The following is a 25,341-nucleotide window of genomic DNA, read 5'->3' as shown; positions in this document are numbered from 1 at the left end:
CTTGCTGAGATACTTGAAAAATAAGGGTAAAAAATATTTTGAAAAATCTACAAAAATAAGCTCATCTTGCCAGCTGGTGAACTAGCTAACCTGCTGACACCCACAGCATACTAAACCAACTTTTGGTGCTGAAAAAAAAGGCCAATGATCTAAGTTTAATTCTCTCACTCTTCAGGCATCAAGCTTGATAAAGGAAGAAAGAAAACATACAGAACAGGACCTCTTTATCATAGATCAGGCAGAAAAAAAGATCAGTAATCTTCCTGTAGCAGCTTGTACATTTCCTCCTTACTCAAATGGTTTGAGGAGGGCAACAAAGCTGGTGAAGGGCATGGAGAATAAATCTTACGAAGAGCAAGTGGAGGAGCTAAATTGTATGGTCCTGCTCTGGCAGCGGGGGTGGATTCGATGATCTCTTTGAGTCCTTTCCAACCCTGACATCCTGTGATCCTGTGAGCTGGGGCTGTTTGGTTTGAGAAAGAGGAGGCTGAGGGCAGACCTCATCACTCTCTACAACTACCTAAAAGGATGTTGTAGAAAGGCTGGTGCTCATCTCTGGTCACTTCCCACAGGTAATTACTGATAGAACAAGAGGGAATGGCCTCAAGCTGTGACTGGGCAGCTTCAAACTGGCCATCAGGAAACATTTTTTCACAGAAAGAGTGGTCAGGCATTGGAATGTGCTGCCCAGGGAGGTGGTTGAGTCACAAACTCTGGATATATTTAAAGATTGTTTGGATGTGGTTGTTGGGGATATGGTTTAGGGGTGAACCTTGTAGAGTAGGGTTATTGGTTGGACTTGGTGATCCTGAGGGTCTTTTCCAAACCTGAACATTTCTGTGATTCTGTGATTCTCTTACTACACTATTACCACTGAATATCTGGCTTTAGCCCAGTTACCATTATTTTGTTTCCTTTTTTCCCCCTCTCTTTCATTTAACAGATTGCTGCTGAGACAATTTGCTTGTAGCTGAATGGCACCAAACAAGTAATGCATCATTTAGTAGATGTTTGCAAAACCTCTCTTTGAATATCCAGCACTCAACCACCAAAACTTCAAGGGATAACTTACTTTTGCTGGCAACATTCATCTAGGGGCTTCAGACCCAATTTATATCACTTGTCTGGATGATTACACCCAATTTTAAATGAGGAACCAATAGCACAGAGAAATGATGAGTCTCAATCTGTAAATCACTGGTCATTGTGTCAGTGCCTAACAACTGTCTTGATCATGTGTTTTGCCTGTTCTCTGCTCCTTGTTGACTTCTTTGCTCTGTTTTCTGCCACTAAATTGTCTAGTTCTAGCAAGTTGCCTTTGCCATCGCTTAGTATGAGAGGATTCAGAACCTCCCATCATCAAGTGAGCATTTGCCAAACAAAAATGAAGTTAGCTCCTGGCTGGAAAGCATATGTCTGACACGTGGAAGGTGAATCTCTTCCATTCCAGGGGAAGTACTAATAAAATTCAGTGTTAGTCAATGTCTTGGGACACTGAAAACAGCTACACGGCTGCTAGTGAAAAAAATAATTAATCCCTTTGGACATACTGCAGCTTAGGAGAAACAAACACATCCCCAAGCAGAGCACACTCCAGGACTCATCCCCTCTCCAGCCCCTTGATGATGTGGACAACCCATAGGAATGTGCTTTTGAGGCAGGCAAATCTGACTGGAGTACTCAGGCCACCAGAACTACTTCCACAGGTCATATCCTGCCTGTCCCCAAGGCCACACCGTGGTACCACCGTGTGGATAGTGAGTCTGGCCAGCTCTGAGATACCTTCCTGATACCTCAGCTCTGACTCTCCCAGGCCTGAGTGCTTTAGAAGGTGTTTATGGTTGGGACTAACCCAAGGCTTGTATTTGGGATTGCTCTATCAGTATTTCTTTTCCAGTAAACATAAGTGAAATTTTGCTGCTCTGCAAGAAGAAACCCTAGGAGAGCTATAGTTTTAATGATATAAAAAAGCTTCATTTACCCTGGTGCTGCTAATTTCCTTCCAATAGGATATCAAACTATACTGATTAAGCATCAGAATGTCTATACTGGTACAGTCCAGAGGTATGGGAGGGAGGTATGGGTAGAGTTAAAGATGTACTTGGGATGAGACGAGGTGAGGGACTTGCCTAAGCAATTCTTAAGGATCTCATGGGCAAGATCAAAGGTCCAACACTATCTCCTTGGATGCTTAGGAGAATCCTCCATTTGCTATCAAGGTTGTGTCACATCTCTTGGATAAGGGACAACAGAAGGTTTAAAACACTGATGGCTTCCATTCAAGTGGAAGTACATTGGGACAATGGCATGCCTGAACCCAGGAAGGCAGCTCAGCCAAATGCGTCTGCAAGGACAGCTCTTACAACAATACAATTTCCCTAGAAGAACAAAGAGATCAGAATTTTGCCCTGCCTCTGAAAAGCACAAAGCTCCAGCAGCTTGAGGGGAACTTGCAAGACCAACTCCACTGCAACAGGAATCTAGAAAAAATATCCTCTTCTAGTCAGTACAACTACACTGCCCAACTCTTATATTCACCACGCTGGACAGCACCATTTCAGTATTTCAGTATTTCAGTATCACTAAGGTTGGAAGAGACCTCAAAGATCATCGAGTCCAACCTGTCAATTTCCAAGAGCTCATCAGGTGCACTGGGAGCCAACACAGATTTTGCTTCCTTGAATGCTTTTTAAGGACCATGATAAAATTTTACTGCTTTGAGATTCACAACAGGGAACTTCTAAAGTCACCTTGCTCCCACACACCAGTGTTACAAAGCTGCACACTCTGTGCCCAAGTGTGATCCTAAGAGGGCAATGAGTAAGGGGGACACATTACTTACAACTGTTGTTCCTTTTGTTATTTGCCTTTTTCCTTGGGTTCTGTGGAATAAAAGGCAGATTTGCTTCTGTTGAACACTCTTGTGGAGAATGAAAAAAAACAGCCAAGAAGGCCAATAGCATCCTGGGGGACACCCAGAAGAGGTGTGGCTAGTAGGTCGGGAGACGTTTTCCTCCCATAAGGCTGCATCTGGAATATGGTGTCCAGTTCTGGGCCCCTCAGTTGAAGAAGGACTTCAGAGAACTGCTTGAAAGAGTCCAATGCAGAGTCACAAAGATGATTAAGGGAGCAGAACATCTCCCTTATGAGGGAAGGCTGAGGGAGCTGGGACTCTTTAGCTTGGAGAAGAGCAGACTGAGGGGTGACCTCATTGATGTTTTTACATACATAAAGGGAGAGTGTTGGCAGGACAGACCAGGCTCTTCTCAGTGATGTCCAATGATAGAACAAGGGGCAATGGGTGCCAAGTTGGATCACAGGAGGTTCCAGGTAAACAAGGTAAACATAAGGAATTATTTTTTTTTCACTGTGAGGGTGACAGAGCACTGAAGAGGATGCCCAGAGAGGTTGTGGAGTCTCCTTCTCTGGAGACATTCAAAACCCTCCTGGATGCGTTCCTATGTGATCTTCTCTGTCTGAGGGTTGGACTGGATGATCTTTTGAGGTCCCTTCCAACCCCTAACATTCTGTAGTTTTGTGAAAAAGCCTGTTGGAAATCTATACAGGAAGAGCCAAAGCTTCTGTTGGAGCCCCCCTGCTGTGAACCCAGTTTGCTAATATGCCCATGCTCTGGAAATGCGTAAGAAATCATAAAAGGATGCCCCCATTCACCATGAAAAAGCCAGGCACGTGGAGCAAAGGGAACAGTCATTAAAGGAACACATGCATGGCTGATGAATGGGTGGAAGGCTTTAGAAACCCAGGCAGTAGCAATACACCAGGGGAAGCCTGGAATGCTGATTTGGCAGCAATTTTTTGTTACTTGTCCTTTGCACTGCGTACGAAGTGATCAGACACACGGGGGGAGTTGAACTCATCCTGCGACAAACTGCGCCGACACAAGTCCCCTTGCACCACACTAAGGCCCTTGTGCCTTAGTTTGAAGTCAATCTCATTAGAACAAGCAAAAGAGTTCTTCAAGAGTGACACTGAATCAGAAATTCCTTTAAATATTTCCAGAGACTAACACCACACAGTATAATTAAGGACTTGATTTCATTTGCTTTGACTTCACTTTGGTTTAGTTATTTATTTATGCCTTTTGGAAGGGCCTGAAAAGTCAAATTCAGCTTTGTCATCTGCTCATGCTGGGAGCTGTGCTGTTCTTCTGGAAATGCCATGGAAATGCTGGTAATGAGGTGCCAAAATCAGCAAGCAATATCCCAAATTTAAGGGCCAGTTCAAATATAAAGGCTGTTTGTATTTCTGCACCACAGGCCCTTCTGCAAAGTCCTTGGGGGAGACAGAAATGTATTTTCTCCTTATTGGTTTGGCCTTTCACTGCTATCAAGTCAGAAGGAAGGACAGGCATTTTGCAGAGAGTAAAACAAATGTATAAAGTAAAGAGAAAAGCAGGTGCTTCTCGTATGTTTAATTTGGGATTCCTAATTGCACATGCCAGGTGTAGTACTGAAAGAACTCCTACAAAGAAAATGTTTACTTAGACAATTGCAACAATTGCAACTCTACATTTAAACCATGGCCACAACATCTACAATTGAGCCAACTTATTTTAGTGTGCATTAACAACTGACCAGGAGCACATCTGTGACCCACACACGTCTCAGCTTCAGACAGCCTCCTCAGGCTGACCACTTCAGTTGCTGGCAATCACCTAAGTGCACCTAGACACCACTATGTGTAGAGACACACCAGCATCATGCTAAACAGACAGATAATGATTTCTGTTTGATGGATGAGGAAGCTCAGATACAAGACCGTCTGGGAAACACATTTTCAAAAGCGTCCTCTAACGACAGGTCTCTCAAGCTTCAAGTGTGCAACCTTGAGTGGGTGATACGAACAAGGGAGGGAGTTGAGCATCACTTTCTCACCCTTGAAAAAAATACTCTGAGTCAATAAATCTCACAGGGTTTGTTTGTGGTCAAGCAGAGCGGCTGAAAGTGCCCCAGAACAAGCTGTTTGTGCTTATTTAGGCAGTGGCAGGAACAGCTGAAGTATCCAGAAAAGGCTAAGGGGATACAGAATAGAGAGGGAAAGAAAGCAACCTCTGAACTTCTCCAGGCCCTTTAGGGGCCTCAAAGGAAATGTCTTGACTTCTCCTCCCAACTTTCCTTCCCCTTCCTCATCCCACCTCTATTCTTAGCAGCTTTGTCTGAGAGCTGGGAACAGAGCATGGTTTCTTAATTCCTCACCTCCTATTACCTCATATTTTGACTCAGACCGCCCAGGGTGGTGGCAGAGGTTTTAACCTTGCATGGAACTGTTGTTTTTGTTGACACAAGGACTGCTTTCCCATCAAGTAGGATTTACTTGGCTACTGGGACACGCTATAGGCATGAGATCAACCTGTTTTGGTACCAATGATTTACTTCTCCAAACAATATTACATGGTCTTGAAAATCCCTGCCTTTCCCTGGTCTCAAGTTTTGCACTCAGTGAGCGCTCAGCGCCAAAGAGCTACCTGTTTTCATGCTCCATAAATCTTGCCGTTGGCAGGACACCTGAAAACGACACCAAAACATACTGCTTTTTCCTCCCTGCTGCATTCAACAAGACCACTTAATTACATCTTAAGATGAAACTGGCTCAACAAGTTGGGCAGCTTGCAGGGCTGCTGGCTGGGGAAGTCCCACCTGCACTGCTGTCAGAGGACAGGGACAGAAAGCAACACCCAGTCCCCAGCTCTGCTGTTGGGAGCGAGTTCCCATCCACTGAACCAGTGGAAAACTCTGTGGTCTCCTTCCTTAGTCCCATTACTATCTACTCGATCTACCCCATCTAATCATTATGACATCTGAGTGCCTTTGTATGTCAGCTTCCTGTGAAGTAATCACCTAAATCCCCCTTCAAAACAAAGCAGACCCTGCTGAGGAACTCACAATAGGTGCCTTTCACTCCCAGGACAACCTTGGCCTCGGTGGCACTTACAACAAAGCTTCCATATGTGCACCAGCATGGACTGATCAGGCAAATCAACACCACACAGGATCAGAGCCTGGGTATTTGTGAGGCTGAAGTGAAACAGCCTCACAAAATTTCCCCATCTTCCTGGAGAGTCTTTTCTTTAAAAAGTATTCTACAGCACATTTGTTTGCCACAGCCTTTGTCCACCTTTGGGGGTCTGTTTGAGGAGATAAAAGAGAAGCACCAGCTCTGAGGGGCAATGTCTGTCGCCTGGCCCCACTCTCTGGACTGCCTCACCATTGTTTGCTCTTCAACCCCGGGCTAGGGCTACCTTTTAATTTTTCCTTTGGCAGACATCCCCGTTTTTTCCCCCCTCCCTGGGGCAGGGATCAAGGGTGATAAGTTCTGCTCTAATAGCAGACAAGTCAATGATAACCTTTGGGCATCTGCAGTAAAGAGGTATTTCTATAGCCCTAGCTGGGATTAGATGCATAATGGATCAATGAAAGATCCCACTGCTTGACAGTTATAGTGCCATTCATTAGTGTTAAGATTTGAACCTGAATCAACAATTGAGTCGGAGAATTGAAAGAATCGCCTTCAGTAGTTGAAATAGAATAAATTGTAACAGGCCTGTAAAAGTTCCCTGAGGTGTCTCTCTTTCTCTCCCCATATATATATATATAGATAGATCACTTTTGCTGAACATTTAAAATTAGATGAAAGTTGCTGAGCTTCCACATACAGAGCAGCAAAAGCTGAGCTACTTACAGAAAAATGAGAGGAGGGAAAAAATAAATTATTTTTGGTGTGCCTATCAAAGCACTTCAAGAGCATTCTTGACTGTGGGATCCAGGCACTAACTTGTTATGCTGTCACTTACCACCTCTCTCATACATAACAATGCAAAAGGAGCTAATAATAAACAGTACGCCCCCACGCCCCCCTGCTTATACACAAACACGCAAACATAACACACACACGCGCGCTTAGGAACCACTTGTAAACGAGCAACACTGATCCCATCCACCTTTTTTTGTCACAAAACTAGGGCAAGCTCACTCTCAATCTTAACTGCTTGGCACAGAGGGCCCTAAAAAAACATACCCCACATTAACTGCCCAGAGGACTTAGACACCAAGTTTTAACTCTCAGCTCTTTATCATCCTTTTCTTTCGTGGATCAAAGATCTATCTCCTCACTGTTACTTTGCTGAGAAATGAAACACACACAGCAAAAGAAAGGGATTCCACAACTGGGTGAAGAACTTTGTGGACAGTTAATGATTAAGCAGCATTATAATACAAGACAATCTGGTTTCACAGAAGCAGCTTGGTTTGATAGCAGATTTTTTTTTAAAGCATTTTTTTTTAGTAGAGGAAATCTTCAGGTTGGTGCAAAAACTGTGTAAAGCATCCCTGCCAAAACCTCTCCCCCTTGTTTCTGAAAGGCTGTAAGTAGAAGTAAATAAAAACCAAGTTTTGTGGACCAGCTGATTTTAAACCATGACCTGTGAGCCTAACAGCCCAACTAGTGCAACAGAGCTATAGTGGGGTGGCTGCACTGCCCTAGCCTCTGTGGACAGTGTATTTTGGTGCTTGCCCACCTCCCACCTCCCATTGCCCCTTAGTTTGGCAGGCATAAAACCCAAGTTCAGCTAACTGGGACCTGTATTCCTCTCTCAGTGCAGCTGCAGGCTGATTTGGACACAGGATGATGTCTAACCTGTTGTATGGTCAAGGAAAAAGTTTAACTCCTGACTGCAACTTAAGCAACTTAAACAACTTTTTCCTGTGACAGTTGTCTAACCACATAAAATCAACATAGTTTTTCCTGTTGTCTTGCAGAAAAAGAAAACATTAATACAATGTCCTGATTTGTATGAAGTAGCTACATATATACCTAGTGGTTGCATAAACACATGCCAAGATACTGGGAGGAAGAAAGATCATGATTATGGAAGGAACAGAGACAGCTTTCTATAGCAGCTCATAATAAGCACATGATCAGCACAGAAAGCTATTACAGTAAAGGCATTGCTTAAATTATGACAAAAGCATTAGAGAAATATCTCTATCTGGTTCTTTGTCTATGCTTATTACTGAGGTCAGTTTTGAAATCACGGAAGAGCTCCCTAGATCATTTACTAACTATAAATAATTAAACACCCTCCCCCCCCAGGAGTCCAAAAAGCAGTGCAGTCAAACCATACTCAGCCTGTTGCCCTGAGAGTTCAGCTACTACTGCCAAAACTGAAGTCAGGAGCTGATGTTTCATTTGTTGGCAATGAGAAAATCAGAAAGAGCAGACATCCCTAAACATGTATCCTGTCCTTCCCTGACTGCCTGTGCTGCTAGCAGTTTGAAGACAGTTGTTTGCTGTCAGTAGACATCAGCCACCTGCATGTGCGACTTGGCAGCACACTGGACTGTCAGGCAAGCCAGCTGTGCATGCAATGACAGTAACTCCATATTTTACATCTGTAAGGCTCACTTGAGTGAGTAAAGGCTAGGAGAATACAGACTTTACAGCAGGGGCTCTCTCACATGAGAGAAACCTTAGTGGCTCTGTAAAGCTCCGTACACACAACCCTGTAATGTCAGTCAGGCTATAAATAATAATCACACAAACAGTCTTATTTACTGATAGCAAAAAAGTCATTTGCTTGAAGGTGCTCACCTGGGAGTTGCTGCTGGTTTCCAATACCTGCAGAAGAGATGCTGCCCATCAGCGTTGACGATATGTGGCAGGTCCTTGTATGGGATGTTTTGAGGACTCCGCTTTGGCGAACTTTCCTCTGGCATTCTGGAAGAATGACCTGCAAGGTATTGGAAGAAACAAGACATACCTTAAAACATTTGAAAGCAAGATACAAGCTGCTGGGCTTGGTAGCCACAGAGCCACTAAAGCCAGTCAGTAAGGCAAGCACCACTAATGGGAGTCTTCTTCCAAAGCTCCAGCCAAAAAGCTCCCAAAATCTTTCCTGATTTAAAACAGAAAAGGCTCACATTTTGGGGAAGGGCATTGAAGGCAGAGGGAGGAAGGAAGGAAGATCAATCTAACACCAGTACTTCATTACAGCTTTCTCTCCTTTACTTCTCCCATCTGTGTTTATTTTGCATCGTTTTGTGAAACGGCTCCTAAAGAGAATATTTTAGCTGCAATCAAGTGCAGACTGTGCAGCAACTGCTACAGATATGAAAACACAGCTGCATAAAAGATTTATCTCTGCCTTAACATCTCCAAAGAACAGTGGAGGGTACGCAGCAGCGGTATCTGCCACCGTATCATCATAAAGCTCCTCTCTGACATCTCAGGCAGAAGAAAGGTGGCGGCGGCGAGGAATGAAACATTTCCAGGAGAAATTGCCACAAACCTGTTTTCATCCTGTGCAAGGGTTTGCATTCTAGTGAGGAGCCGGAATCGCAAGTCACACGGCAGCAGGCAAGGCTTTTTGCATCTCGCTGCGGAGCCGCGTTCACGCCCCGCCAGCCGCGCAGCCCCCACAGTCCCCGGTGGGTGCCCGGCGGGTCCCTCCCGAGCGGCTCCGGGAGCGGCGGGCGGGCTGCGCGGGGCTGGCCGCAGCTTCTCTTCCCGGCTCGCTCGCCCTTTGAGGAAAGTCGCTTGGGTAATTCACCACTTCTTGTTCATTTCATCACTTTTCCCCCCCCCCCCCCGGGGGTTTTTTTTTTTTTTTTTCCTCCCTTCTCAAACAAATTGCGTGTGTGGGCTGAAGTGGCGGTGGTGGGAGGGGAGGTTGGGAAGGGTGGGGGAGAGGGAGGGCTGACGAGTGGGAAAGCTGCAGTCCACTTCACAGAAGCTGCTGTACACACATCAAAGGCACCTTGAACACATGCAGCTGGAGCAGCTCAGAAAGTTCCTGCCGCTGCAGGTTGTTTGCAACTTTCCTTCCTTCCTACCACTTACTGTTCGGAGGCCACGGCGACGGGGGGAGGCGAGGGCGGGGGAGACCTTTTTCTCAAGGCGATCCCCGCTGCGAAGCCATCTCGCGTGTAAGCGCCACTGCCCCGGCCCCTCGCTCCTAAGCGGGGAGCGGGAGGGAGGGGAGGAGAAGGAGGAGGAGAAGAGATCCAAGTACCGACGCTATCCCAGGTTGCCAGCCCCGCACACGCATCCTCCCGCGGCGGCGAGGCGGGCAGTGGTCCCGCTTTCCCCCGCCGAGCCAAGGCCAAGCGGCCCCGCACGGTGCGCACCGGCTGCTCCTGGCGGCAGCGGCGGAAGGCTGGTGGGTGGGCGGGCGGGGACGCGCCCGGGACGCGGCCGCTGCTGCCCCCCCCGGCTGGGCTGGGCTGGGCGCCGACCAAGCAAGGAGCGGTGCCAGCCGGGAGGGGGAGAGCGGTGCGCAGGGAGGGGAGCTCGGGAGCGCTGCGGAGCCACCTGAGCTGCGGGAAGGGGGGGAAGCAGCCTTCCCATCCCCACCGCGGTGCGGGGCTGCCCGGGCCTCGGTGGGTCCTCACCGACCGAGCCTCCGGCTGCCTCCCCGCGGGCTTCGGGAGCGGTGCAGGGGCCGCAGCCCGGGCGGGCGGACAGAACCCGGACACAGCGCGCCTGCCGTGGGAGCGGCCGCTCGGTGGCTGCCAACGCGCTGGGGTGGCCGGGAGTGACAATCCGGGAGCGCAGGTGGCTTCTCTCCCCCAAATTCAGAGAGGGGGATGCTGAAGACGTTCGCCTTTTGGGCTTTCCCGTTCCGAACTGCGCTTTGTAGCCCCAAATGCAAAGTAAAGTGTTTGCATTTGGATGTTTGGCTCTTCAGACTTAAAAGTCATGCCGGGAAGATTGGGCTCTTCAGAGGAGCACCCGAGCCCCGCTGCCACCTTTGCTGGGGGCAGTGGCAATTTATGAGCGCAGTACATGATTTGTACACACGTGATCTATAGTGCACCTAGTTGCCATAGAACATAAGCAGTGCATACCTCGCAACTATGTAACTTGACATCTCTTTGATATTTGATACTTGCTTATCAAAATTGTCACAGCAAGGCTCCCCAAAGTGACAATATCTCCCCAGCCTTAAGACATCCAACACTGAACTTTGTCATTTTATGCTGCTAAGTGCTTTGCATTTACTGAGCACTTTAAAATTGTTTCTATGAGGAGCACAGATCCAGGCCTTTTACATTTCATTAGGATGATATAAACTTCAGGTTTTACATACATGCCTATATGGAGTTCTCAGACCTGTCTTAGAAGAGGCAGGTATCACCACTGTTTTGTAAAGACAGGCAATGTGCTCAATGAGTCCCAACCTGGGAGCAAAGGCTGAGGAAAGGAAAGAAATATGCACTAACAATAAGAAGAAGAAAGGCAAAAATTCAGAGATTACACATAAACCCAGAACACATACACATAAACCCAGAAAGGAGATAAACCCCAGATTGGTTCCTCTCTCAGTGTAATTTATATTAAGTGCCCCAGGGTGGAAGGGTTTAATTATGAATGGCAAATTCAAAATTACATATTCCTGCAACTGCATTGTTTGGGGGGGAAAAAACCCACAAACAAAACAAAGCACAAACCCAAACCAACAACAAACACAGCATTTTTGGTTATTAAAACCATAAAATGAGTGAGATTTAGGTCACATGGGTCTTACCCAGAGCCCTGGGAGCTGTGCTTGGAGGTGTGCAGTTGGCTAGGCCAGCTCCTGTCTAAACATGGATTGGTGGAATTAAAGAGCTGTTACAAGCCAGTTCCAGAGCTGAAGGAACAAGGGTCTGCACATTTATTTAAGGGATACAGATCAGATAATAACTGGATTAAGAAGAAAAAGAAAGAAGGAAAGAAGCCTCTTCCCCTGCTCACAGTTTATCTGCCAGGAACCCTTTACTGCTTCCCTACAGCCATCCATGAAACCTGATGCCAGGAACAGGCTCCTCTCCCACTGGGAATGCCCATGTTCCCAGGGCCACAGGGAGGTGGGGAGAGACAAGGGGGAAAAATCTCTTTCTAAAATTCAAGATAAAAATAGCATCTCAAAGAAATTGACCTTTGCTGGGACATGAGGGTGAGATCTTGTCTTTGAGAGTCTGCCTGGTCAGTCCAGATATATGATTCCCTCGATGGCCTTTTAACCTCCATGTAGCTAAAAGTGGAAGCAGCAGGACCATGGTCTAACTGACACTCTCTGTCGGGCTCAGGTTCTCAGCACTGAACAGGAGCAGAGCATCAGCTGACCTTTCTTTCCCTTACCCCCAGCTTCCCTGAGGCCCCGGGAATTTAAAGACGTTTCTTCTCACAGGTAGCACACCCTCTGCCATCTCGTGATAACGTCATAAGAATGAATGAGAAGCAACTACTGAGTAGTTCCCTTATTATTTTATGGAGTTTAAGCTGTGAATGAAAAGCCACCTGAGGAAACTGATCTGGGTCTGAAGAATTCATCTAGCCGGTACCCAAACAGGATAGAGGGCTTTAGCAGAGAAATTACTGCTCACTAGCTCCCTGTGAGAAATCAAAGGGATGTCTGAGCATGCAGTATTTATGAGGCTGTAACATCTTCTCTTGTCTCAGTGGAATGAAATATGATTTAGAATCAGATTTTAAGCTAAACCAACTTCTTAATAAAAAAAAAACAAAACCACAGAAATATGCTTGGTGAATCTTTACACTAAGTCAGTAATTGCTTAAGCCTTGTAGGGAAATTTGGTGTATGAAAGGTTGAGCCCTGCTGAGTTTCAGTATCTCCATCGACTCCCAAGATAGTCAAAGGAGCATAAAAAAAAAGGATCATGCCCTCAAATAAGGCAAATTTTAGGAAAAGAATCAATTGCTGGAACGACAGAGAAAACACACATAATGAAAACATCACGGGGGGTGGTGGGGTGGGGGTGGTGGTGGAGGGAATGGGCTAGAGAGAAGGAAAAGAGCAGGGTGGATAGGAGACAGCATAGCAGGCTGGCATGTAGTCCTGATGGTGGACTAAGGGAATGAGAGGATTTTCTTTGGTGTTAGGCCCTGCTTCATAACATGTTTTTAATGGATCATATCCTGCCAGCACACAAAAGTACATAGACTGTGTGACATCCTTCTACTCTGAGTGACAATACCACACTCTTAAGATTGCTAAGGAGTATTTTTGAGAGGCGAATTTCATGGGACATGGGTGCTAAACCATTTGGGATTCTGCTCACCAGGATCACAAAGAGAACTTTTCCTGACAACAACAACAACAAATACTAGAGGGGGAGGACACAATAACAAAATATCTAAGAAGCGTGTGATTATGGAAGAATCTGCTCCAACAGACAAATGCTGGAAGTTACAGTCGTCAGGGAGCAGCTGGAGAGAGCAATAGGCAGTGCAAGCAAGAGAACACATGGGAAACAATGGGAGATGAAGCATGAAGAGGAAGAATTAAAATCACGTGAAAAGCAAAGAAGCCAACACTGCTAAAGCTGTCAGTTCAGCATCATCTTTTTGGATTTGCTCCTCTCTTTGATTTTTTAAAATCTATTTATCCCCAGCCAGACCCCAATCATTCATCTTTACTAATTTGTGTAATCTGCCTTTGCATGCCTGTTGGTGTTCCTGAATAAGACAGGGCTGGGATAAACTGCTTTCATTTTCCTGTAAAATACCTATTTTAATGTCTTGCAGCCAAAAAAACCCCCCACCCAAACAAAGCCTTGGTGTCAGGCAAACCAGACTGAGGAAGAAAATGTTAAAGGACAGTATCTGACTGATCAGATTAATCTTAACAATATCAGGAGAAATTATAACTAGCTTGGCATTGGTCTGCAATTCTGCAGTCTCATGTACCTCCTTCACAAATTAGTGCTGAGGGAAATGGAGAAAGGTCGAAGGGGTAGAGCAGGGATAGCTCAGTATCACAGAAATTGTTTGCAGGCTTCTACTGATTTGTTGCCCGTCAGTAATTTCACTTTCCATAATCAGTGGAAATAGAATTATTGGGTTAAGCTCCAAGTGGTTTAATACCCCTAGATGCAAACTACACTCAAGTAATAAAGTATTTTTACTGTGTAAATAAAAATAATCAGTGGTAAAAATAGGCTTCTTTTTTCTTTTCTTCCTTAGGTAATAAAAATTCTGCAAATCATTGCTGTCATTAGAAGTCACTTACAAAGCTGTGACTGCAAACAGTAACCGTATGAGCGAAGCGATTAGTATCTTGCCTGTGCTCCTTGTTTGACAGGACCAAAAATACACACATAAAAATACACCCTTTGAATATAGGTTTCAGTCATGTAAACTGATGTGCAGAAGATGACCCATCCTACACAGAGGCCAATTTGAGAGCTGGTTGGTTGTAATTACAGGAGCAATACACATTTTGTTTGGTGGTTCGTTTGTGGCTTCCTTCCCTTTTCCTTTGTTTTTTCAATCACAAGAATGCTGATACCAGATTCTGACACATTCTTAGTGTGGAATGTATGAAATGGAGAAGAGAAGGATCAGGGGTGACATCATTGCCCTCTACAACTACCTGAAAGGTAATTGTAGACAGGAGGGGGTTGGTCTCTTCTCCCAGGCAACCAGCACCAGAACAAGGGGACACAGTCTCAAGCTGCGCCAGGGGAGGTTTAGACTCGAGGTGAGGAGAAGGTTCTTCACTGAGAGAGTTGTTAGCCATTGGAATGTGCTGCCCGGGGAGGTGGTGGAGTCACCATCCCTGGAGGTGTTCAAGAGGAGACTGGATGTGGCACTTGGTGCCATGGTCTAGTTGTGAGGTCTGTTGAGACAGGTTGGACTTGATGATCCTTGGGGTCTCTTCCAACCTTAGTTATACTGCATCCTCCAAAGGCAGGAAATTCAAAATGAAAGATGGAAATTCTGCCCTCATGTTTTGTCTGTAGAGGGGAAGTTGATAAGCGTTATTCTATCTAACCTCTTGCTTTAGAGGAACTCTGTATGGATTTTGTTAAAGCCTGGTGTTGTGTAACCTTAGCAGTGTCCCAGCAAGTGTGCAGATCTGGAATGGGTGCTGTAGCAAGGCGGAAATTCTCAGGTGCGCCAGCCCCCTGGTTTATAGAAATGGCAGTTCAGTATTGCAGGTCTTGCACTAGAGGGCATAGCCACAGCTCCCTTGTGTCCCGTGAACACGGGCACATGTCAGCCCCACCCAATATCCCTTCCTCCTGAAATGTTCTTGGTTTAAAGTCATTTTCCCCTTTATCACGAGAAGCTTTTCTTAAAATGCTTGTCCTTTTTTATCTCTGTGGCCCAGTATTGGTTTCTAAATAAAAGTTTCCTGCGCTGATATATAATTAGTCCAATTTTCCCTCTGGATTCAGTCCCATCACAGGAACAAACTCAAGTGGTTTGTCCCTTGGACAAGCACACTGCTGCAGCGCTTGAAGGGAAATCCTGTCCTTGTCACCGTGAGGGCAGGCAGATGAACAAGTCCGTTACCGGATGGCATTTCCTGTTTTACTGTGAGGTGATTGCACGTTGCCACATTAATACAGGTAAAATGTTGGTCACTGTGGTAGAAATGGCAGAAAAATGTCATTAAAAGATGTCTTGAAAGAAATGGTTCCAAGATTTGAATTTTAATATGCATTAAAATTGGAGTAAGATAGCATTCCTGATTTTCTCCAGGTGGAACGACGGTCTCCATTTTGAGAAGTACCTGACCGCCCCTTTTCTCATTGCAGTTACTAAGGATGGCTGCATCATCCACTTTGCAAACCCAGCACCATTGTGTCAGGACTACATAATACAGCCAAAAGATACAGCCATGGTTAGAGGGGTGCTTTATTTTGGTAGCCAAACTGGAAGCACTGACTGGAGAGGAGTTATTATTGTGCTGCCTGGTTTTCTTGCTGCTTTGCAATTGACAAAGCATCATTTATCATGCTTTGCATTCCAATTTTTCTTTGCATGTTTTCCAGCTCATCATAACATAATTATGTTTCTGTTTCTTCCAGCCAGGGGCTGATACTTTCTTTTACTAAGACAACAGCTGCACTGCACAACCTTGATGAATCCCCATAAGGGTAAAATGTGTCTGTGGTGCTCATTTCTGCCTTGGCAACCCAAATGCTCAAGCTCTTTTTTATGACAAATGTTGTTCTAAAATGCACTCAACCCTGATGCTTTCAGAGCATCTCTCAATATGAAGGTTTATATTGTAATTTAGAGTTGAAATATTAAACATCTTGGCTGGTTTCTAATTCTAAGGGCTTCTTTTGTAACATTGCTTTTTATAGGGTTTGTGTGTTTGTAAGCACTGAGATGGAATTGTAGAGGGCCATGGTTTACTGATGTGCAATTGATCTTAGGTGTGATCTGGAGGTCTGCTTTATGCCCCCAAAAAGGCATCTTGAGGGACCTTTCATGGTACAGGTGAGTCATGCCCTTACTTGGCCTCGAATGGTCCAGCTGCAGTGCAACATGAAGGTAATTATACCAACCCTGTGTATTGAGTGTGTTAACTGGTAGGGATCTAGGGATGGAAAATACCACAAAATACATGCAGTGTATTATTATTATAATTATTTACTGAGACATTTCATTTAACTCTAATTTAGTAATTTGAACCTGATATTTCATAGACTGTTTTGGTTGGAAGAGACCTTTAAGATCACTGAGTCCAACCATGCTCTAATTCTACCAAGCCTGGTGCTAAATCATGTCCCTCAGCATCACATCTCTGTGTCTTTTCAATACCCCACCTTACTGGAGATCCTGTTCCAATGTTTGATAACCCTTTCAGTGAGGAAGTTTCTTCTGATACCCAACCTAAACCTCCCCTGGTGAAACGAGGCCATTTCCTCTCATCCTATCACTTATTACTAGAGAGAAGTAACTGACCACACCTTGCTACAACCTCCTCTTGGGGAGTTGTGGAATGATAAGGTCTCCCCTTAGCATACTAAACAAACCTAGTTCAAATACAATGGAAAGGAAAGATAGATATTTTCTTTTACAAGGGGGAAATCACAGCAGAGAAAGTTGGGCTCAATGCTGGAGGCAAGCTGAGAGCAGAATTCATTCTTAGTGCTGCTGATTGTGTTTATCCAATTATACCATTACTAACTCCCATCTCATCTTGAAATCTATCCATGAAGGCACTGTGAACAACTAAAGCAGCAGCTCTTTCAGTCATTAAAGATTATCCAGATTTGCAAGTATAGGGAATATCATGGCCTGGACAAACCCACAGCCTGGATAACCACATTCTTCAGTGCAAAATTTTGCTCTCTAAGCTGATGTCCTGGGTGTCATTACTGCTGCCACCATTACTTGAAGACTGGTTGCATATATATATATATATATATATATATATATATATATATATATATGAAAATAATAATATATATATATGAAAATAATAATAATTCTGTAAACAAAGGCAAGAGTTTTAACTCATATGATCAGTTCTGTGTATACTGTGCACTGTGTTCAAAAGGTCCTTTGGGATGTTTGAGGATAAGGGTGTGTGTAGTAACAGTTTAGTTCTGTCCACCACATTGGTTACTGACATAGCTGACTGAAAAGCCGTTGGATGTTGATGGAAACTGCACCTGTACTTCATCTTCTGTCCATGAATGGTGAGTGGAATTCTGCTATTCCTAGAAAAGGTAGCAGGCTTACTGTTTTGGCTATACAATGAACATGTGGCTCAGGAGTAGAGCTTGCCTTGTGCTGTTTCTTCTTTATAACCCCATGGCAAATTCGGGCAGATTCTGCTGAGATATATTTTAGATTTTTTTCCCCCCGTTGTTTTCATTTGGTTTCTTTACACAAGTACAGCATAAGACATGCATTTTCTTTCTGATTCATGTACAGCAATTACTTCCTAACATCTGCCTAAGAGATTTTGTAAGAAAAGTAACTCTGCAAATATTAAGGAAAAAAAATTAATGTATGAAATCTTTGAAATCTCTATTACTGGGGTTTGTTATCCACAGCTGACTGGATTCATTCCCAGCCAGGAAGCTGGTTCAGCAAAACAGCTGCATTGGTTATTTAACTGGAGGACTGATTCTGCTCTCAGTCACACTGGTGTAAATCAGGAGTAGTACTAATGAAAAGAAAGAATACCTCTAAGTGCAAAATGCATGCTGAAGAAAAAGTAAACATTATGGTATGGAACAACAAGAGAATTCTAGAAGGTACTCTGCCATCCTGGCCAAGGTCTTAGGCAGGATCTTTATGTCTTACAGACACCTTATACCAGATACACTGCTTACTCCTGGGAGCATCCTCCTGTATAGACACTGTAGTAGTACCAAGAGGCCAACAAAATTAAGGCCCAGTTGTGCTCAGTGCTGCATCCTAATGCCATGAATTCACATGGGATATATTCTGTACTAATCACCATGCTTGTTACTCTTTGGATCTGGTTTGTAGTTGTGCCCTTTCAGTTATTTAATTTTTACAGTACCTGCTACAACTTACACCTTCTAGTGCAGGAAAACACACTCCCTGGTTTTCCTCCCAGGCTGAATTAATGCATGTAATAACCCAGAAGTACACTTTGAGAAAGTGGATGTCAAATGAGGAATACTGCAGTGAAAAGGGGGACAAAGCATCTACAGACAAAGTATTTCATATGCAAGACAACAATGCTGTAACTCAGGAGACCAAAGGATAGTTGCTAGTTCCTTTTTTGCTCTAGAGATGGACATCATCAATCCCCAAGGCTTTTAACACCCTTTGTATTTGATCATATTGTAAATTAGCAGCATGTGCTGTTAATAACATCAAAAGTTACGCTATCCAAGAGTTCAGCCCTCCAACCCTCATCCTGTTCCCTCCAACACAAGGTATCTATTATATCTTGGCTACAGTGTGTGATTCTCATGGAGCAAAGGTATCTGTGGTTTTGCTTGTGCTTTGGAGTCATGAGCATCTGCAGTTACTGTGGGCTGGGAATGTCAGTTCAGATTCCTGCCACAGACCTGTCAATGTGGCTTCCTGAACACCTGCACACAGGAACCTTCCAGTTCACAGTACTATGCTTTGATACCAGCCTGTGTTGATTATTTCAACTTGATGACTTTTCATAATACCTTACTGAATCTTCTCTGGAGTTACAGTGAGTTTTAAAATGGAAATCTAAAGTTTGGAGATGCTATGCTTTCAGGCACAATAGGAAACACTCAGCTCCTGAATGTAGGCATCTGCATGTAACTCCATCATTTGCAGACCTTAGAAGGTTATGAGGAAGAGGACAGCAGAGGGAAGGTTGCAACATTCAGCACCTGAGCTGGAGAGCACAAAGCATGTGCTGTGAAACGTGTATGAGACATGCTGAGCAACGTGTGTGTCCTCAGTCCCACCTTGAGATCCATGCCCAGCACCTGCAGGGATGGGATTACAGCAGCATTTACACTTCAGTTTAAAACATGGACAGACTCCTAGCCTTTGATGTTGTGGAGCTTAGTCTGAAACAAGAGGCGAAACCAATCCAGCAATGTCTGCCTGAGTCCAAAACTTCTCTCTGCAGCCCAGTTCAGACATACCCCAGACTGCACCTCGGCAGTATAGCTCTCTGCCACAGCTCATCTGCTTCCACCTCTGCCCCATTTCAAGTCTCTTCAGCAATATGTTCTGCAACAAGGATTTCTGGTCTAAGTTCAGTAATAAGAGAAAGACTCCCTTCTGCTGCTTTGAAATCTGTGAGCGTGAACAATTCATTCAGCACAACACCCCTTGGCCATTCATGTCTATCTGGTGATCCAATATCTTTGTAATTATCAATATGAGGTGGGTTTTGTTTGTTGTTTTTTTTTTTCCTCACTAGACAATACCCAACAGTATTGTAAGAGCCACTGGCACTGAGCCAGAGAATTTGGCAGGAAGATATGGAACAGTTGGGCTTTCGACACTTAGGAACATATGGAAAGAGGTTTGGAGGATTGCCACATGGGGTGTAACTTGGAAGATGCTACATTTCTTCATCCTTTTTTTTTTTTTTGTTGTTGACAGAAGTAGAAGAAATGTTACTTTTTTTGAAGGATGCTAATTCCTGATCCTTTTCTGTGAGGTACTGCTGCTCTAGAATAAACCACTTTGCTCAGTTGCAAGGTTTAAGCACAATCAGGTGCATGTTTGTGGGCAACTGTCAATGGGCAAGTGGAAAGGTGACCGTATGTCACACAGTACTGCAGGTCTTTCCAAGTTTTTACCTCCTAGTTCATGAGATCACTCACAGATGAACTCACAAAACTACTGTCTGGTGAATCAAATCATGGTGGGGAAGACAATATCTGGTTCCTGGCCTGAGATAGAATAGAATAGAATAGGATAGGATAGGATAGGATAGGATAGGATAGGATAGGATAGGATAGGATAGGATAGACCAGACCTTTGAGATCATTGAGTCCAACCTATCATCCAACACCATCTAATCAACTAAACCATGGCACCACACCATTTACTGAGGTCTTTCAGGATAAGGCCTTGCTAGGTGGTTCATTCTTCTTGCTTCTGCTGTGACCATTTGTCTTCCTGTCACCTTTACACCCATGGATGGAGAGGCAATTCAGGCTGGCTGGCTGCCTCTGGTACGTAGTTTCATCATGTGGCTTGGAGCTCCAGCACTGCACTGTGAATGCCAGTCACATTTGGGTCAGCAAGGCACGACAGAGAGGAGCTATCTCCAACTTGACAAACCAGTATTGTCATCATACCGCTTTAGGGACAGATGCCTCATGCCCAGGATGGGAGAAATTCGTGCCTCTCACAATTATTCCCTCTGTCAGAAAAGAAATGTATGGTTTGCTTCCTATTCAGTAACTCATTCACCAAGGCATAAGAAAGGGGTTTTTAATGCATCTTTTGTAGTACAGTTGTGTGCCAGGTTGGGGGATGGCAGCAAATGCAGAATTCATTGGAATACACAAACGTGGATACCCTTCTTAATTTGCACAATTGGCACATGGGCTCTGCAGCTTAGTGAATATTAATTAATCTCTTTGGAAGGAAAACGACGAGGGACAAAGACTGAAGAGAGTGACAGAGGCTTGCACTGAGTGACAGATAAAATCACAGCAACCAGAGTTACAGTCTTCTTTGGTGTCCTGAATAGTAAATCACCCAAGTTTGCCAAGACTGCATCTGAACAGCAGCACTCTGGGGCTTTTCCCTCTATTCCTGTCCCTAACAGCTCAGTTCATTGCAGGCTGCAGCTCTAATCCCACCTGCGGTGTCAGAAGTGAGAGTGCTGGGTGAGAGGTGTCTGCCTGCCCTGCCTTCAGCAGGGAGATGGAAACCAGTCTGAGTATGCATTCACTTCTGGGAAATGGGAAGCACTCTCAGACACTGCATTTTGTTCACAGCCTGAGTGTCTCTTGCCCACAAATTCATTGTGGCCTTTTATCTTGCATTTTTATGTGGCTGTTTCAACACATGCAGCCGAATAATGACTAGATAAGGCAAGTTTCTGTTATTTCTTTGCATGCCAGGGGGTCATTAAGGTATCTCTAGGTTAGGAAAGGGGTAAATGAAGGCTAAGAAGATGACATCCAGGAATAAGAATTCAGCATGAAGGAACTGGTGACCAGAGAGATGGAAAGAGCATCTCCTCCAAAGAAGTCAAAGATGTGTGGCAATAATAACTCTTGAGGACTGACCAGGTAAGTCAGGAGAGTAAAAAAGATAGGCAAACCTCAAATCATTTGAATGGGGTTTATTTTAGAATGAAACTTTTGCCTTTTTGGATAAAATCTGGAAAAGACTGGGTGAGTTTTGGGCATGTATCTTTTTAGCCTTATACCCTGTGGCTGCAGCATTTCTGAGCAGGTTAAAATCAGATTTAGTGGGGTTGGTTGGTTTGTTTGTCTGTTTGTTTTAATATTTTGCTTCTCCTCACAGAGCATACCCTGAGAAATGTTGCAGTTATTTCTGCTTTCTGTGGCCATAGTAGCCCCAAGTTCTGCTATTCAGACTATGCAGTTCCCTTCCTGATTTTCAGGTTTGGTGTCCATTTAGAAATCCCTTTCACGCAGCTAGAGTAATAATTTTCTTAGAGAGATTAAAAAGCACTAAAACTAACATTCAGAATAACCTTTCCACAAACCCCATCCAGTTACATGCTGCTTTGCATCTCCATCCCCATCTCTACTGATCTAAAAGGAGAAAAAAAAAATGCTCTCCTATCAGCCCATTCCTTCTGTCTGATTAACTGGCAGCTATCGCAGGTCTTTCTTTGTGCTATTGCAGTTTCACTTCCAGAGGGAAAAAAAAACTGATGGGGGCTGAGCTCCTGGATTGCAGCACTACTGCAAAACCCCTCAGGTTTCTGTTAATACAAAAGGTCTGGCAGTACCTCCTTAATCAGGCCGTCTCTTCGCTGGAAATCGGCAGATATTTTGCCTAAAAGCATCTGGCAGTGCAGGATAATTCAGCAATAACTGCTACTCGGGGGGTCAGGAGGGAAACCCCAGAAGACAGACTGTAGGTGCAGATGGAAGCACTGGTGAGGAGCTGACTTTAGGGGCTTTCATTTGCCTTTTTCTTTATAATAAAATCGCCTGAGTTCAATGGAGGCTCTTTCATGTGAAAGGCAGGAAGACCTACAAATTAAGCAACATCTAGCTGCTAATGTGTGAAACTGCAATTTGCATACATCATGGCAGCTGCTGAGTGGGTCCTTATTACCTCCGCTGGAGTGTTAATTTAGCTGCAACTTTCTCATTCATTTAAATGAAGAAGCAGCGGGGGGCTGGCATGCCACATTATCTGTCAGGCAACCTGGGAATCAGGTCGACAGGGCCAGAGAGAGATTTCAATTCAGAGGGAATGCAGGGGTGCTGCCCCCTGCACCGATGGTCACAGGCAAGCTCACAACCGCCCTTGGTTTGCTCGAAAGGTCAACACTCACCCTACGAAAATAAATAAATAAATAAAATGATTGTTGTGGTTGGACTGACATAAGAGAATAGGTAATAGGATTAAACTGGAAATCTCTGTTTCTGTTTTCCCTCTCTCTCTGTATCCAAACTGCCACTGTACATATGGATATGATAACCCAAATATCATTACTGGCCCTAACATAATACAAATAGAATAATTTCCATGTGCAGAACACCTAGTGTCATCTGGTCCTAACTCACCATCAGGGCCTGAATGCACTCCAGCTCCCTGCCCGAGCAGGGGAGTGCCAAAGCAGCCCATGAGACATGCTGGGAGGAGGGAGCAGCTGTGGCAGGGAAGCGGTGCCGGCGCTGTCACCACTTTGGCCAGCCTGGAGGAGATTCCACCCCCAGCTAGCTGATGCCAAGTGGATAAATGGACATCCCAGAACTACTCCTCTGTGGGTAGAAAAGCAAATGTGAGGTACTAGTCCCCACATCAGATGCTGCCTCACTCTCCAGGGAAAGAGACTGAGGAGCCCTGGGGAATTGCTAAGGTGGGAGAAGTGGAGAGTAGTAGCCACACTGGGAATCACCCACGAACACTGAGTCAAGCAGGAGGCTGTCCTTTTCCCCATTACAGTCTTATGCTGCTGTTTAGTGACACAGCTATGTAAAACTCTCTCTGTTTCAGCAGGGAGCAAGAGCACAGAACTGCAGAACTACAGCAAGAGTGATGGAGGACACGAGTTTAGCTCAGCACATAGGTTGCAGTGTTTCAGTGGTGTCAAAGGGAAAAATGCATCCTGATATCACCCAGAGTTTAACTGAACTGATGTAGGTCTCTTCTAAAGCTGAGCAGTAACTCTGTGGCTTGTGGGTCTGCTCAGTGCAGGCTGTGGTATAGCTTCACCTACTGACAACTGGCATGCACCTGCTCAGCAGGTTTTCTGCTTTCAGATAAAGTGGGGATGGTGGTCAATAGCCTGCTGAATATGAGCCAACAGTGTGCTCAGATGGCCAAGAGGGCCAACAGCATCCTGGCTCATATCAGAAACAGTGTGGCCAGCAGGACCATGGAAGTCATCATTCCCCTGTACCTGGCACTGGTGAGGCCACACATCAAATACTATTTTCAGTTCTGGGTCCTTGACCTGGTTTTGCTGGGACAGAATCCTAGACCAGCTGTGGCCTGCAGGCTGTTAGCAGTTTGGTTTCAGTGAGAGCAGCTGCCCTGAGTTGTCTCTCAGGTGTTAGCTCTGACCATAAACGTCATGCTCAGTATAAAAGAGGAAGCTCCTCTTCTTTCTCCTTATTCCCATTGCTGTAGGAGCTTGCTTATTGTCCTGTTCCTGAGGACTGGTTTCCTATTTGCTGGGCTGAGTATAACTTTGTATGTTTTATATTAGTATTGCTGTTGGTTTAGCTGTTTCTTCCTATTGCTGCTGGAGCTTGCTTATCATCCTATTCCTGAGGACTGGTTTCCTCTTTGCTGGGATGCTCACTGGGCTGAGGATAGCTTTATATGTTTTACATTAGTATTGCTGTTAGTTTAGCTGTTTCATTAATACTTTTTTCATGTCAGTCCAGGGGTGTCCTCTCCTTTTATCAAGCCCCCTTATCTGCAGGGGAGGAGTCATCAGTTGGTGGAATAATTGCTGTAGTTTAGCTCTGGGTATGGCCTGAATGTGGACAGTCCCTCACTGCAAGAAAGACATTGAGATACTGGAGTGTGTCCAAAGAGGAGCAACAAAGCAGGTGCAAGGTCTAGAGCACAAATCTTACAAGGAGCAGCTAAAGGAGCTGGGGTTGCTCAGCCTGGAGATAAAGAGACTCAGGGCAGACCTTGTCACTCTTTACAGCTCCCTGAAAGTAGTTTGTAGCAAAATAGTCCTTTCTCTCAAGTAACAAGTGATAGGACAAGAGGAAATTGCCTTAAATTGTGCCTGAAAAGGTTTAGATTGGGCGTTAGGAGAAAAATCTCTTCACTGAGAGGGCTGCCAAGCATTGGGACAGGCTGTCTAGGGAAGCAGGGGAGTCACTGTATCTGGAGGCGTTCAAAAACGTGTAGTGATGCAGTTCAGAGATGACTTGGCGGTGCTGGGCTAACGGTTGCTCTTGATAACCTTAAAGGTCTTTTCCGACTTAATCAGTTCTATGTTTCTAAATGTTGTGTAGCTGTTCCCAAAGTCTGTTTTCAGAAAAGCACAGCCTTGGAGACTGGTCAGACTTTTTCCTGGGAAGAGAGGGTTTGGGGTGGCTTTTTTTGCAATCATTGACTCTAGCAGTTGAGATTTTTTTTTTAAGGGAGTATCTCTTTTCACGCAAGAGCAGAACATGCTGTATGACTGGTGCCTTACAGAAATGGTTCTAAAACATTAAATTCAACACACTTCATAAAGTGATATATAGTCACATAAAGTGTGTCTCCTCTGTCTCCCACGCCTGCTTCTTATCATTGTTACAAAATAAACTGTTATAAGATCACCCATTTGTTGTGTTACCACAGATACATAGAATACATAGAATAAACCAGGTTGGAAGAGACCTTCAAGACCACCGCATCCAACCCATCAACCAATCAAACACCACCCAAACAACTAACCCACAGCACCAAGCACTCCATCAA

General features: G+C 44.7%; 1 protein-coding gene across 6 annotated transcripts in view; it reads right to left on the bottom strand.

Moving 5' to 3' along the window:
* Positions 1 to 25,341, bottom strand: part of MGLL (monoglyceride lipase) — a 114,283-nt gene that overhangs the window by 58,880 nt on the left and 30,062 nt on the right. The window contains exons 1-2 of one of the 6 annotated variants that reach the window (XM_054162767.1): positions 10,028 to 10,168; positions 8,608 to 8,746 (exon numbers count right to left, since the gene is read on the bottom strand). In XM_054162767.1, the coding sequence (XP_054018742.1) occupies positions 8,608 to 8,746; positions 10,028 to 10,063 (175 nt within the window). In that variant the 5' untranslated portion in view covers positions 10,064 to 10,168. Of the gene's footprint in view, positions 1 to 8,607; positions 8,747 to 8,936; positions 9,081 to 9,304; positions 9,585 to 9,855; positions 10,169 to 25,341 lie in introns of those variants that run through there. The other 5 variants (XM_054162770.1, XM_054162752.1, XM_009910052.2 and 2 more) reach the window with 5 other exon arrangements.

This window comes from Dryobates pubescens, chromosome 1 (genome assembly GCF_014839835.1).
Source record: "Dryobates pubescens isolate bDryPub1 chromosome 1, bDryPub1.pri, whole genome shotgun sequence".
Lineage (NCBI taxonomy): Eukaryota > Metazoa > Chordata > Aves > Piciformes > Picidae > Dryobates > Dryobates pubescens.
This window is presented reverse-complemented; position numbering and strand designations above follow the sequence as displayed.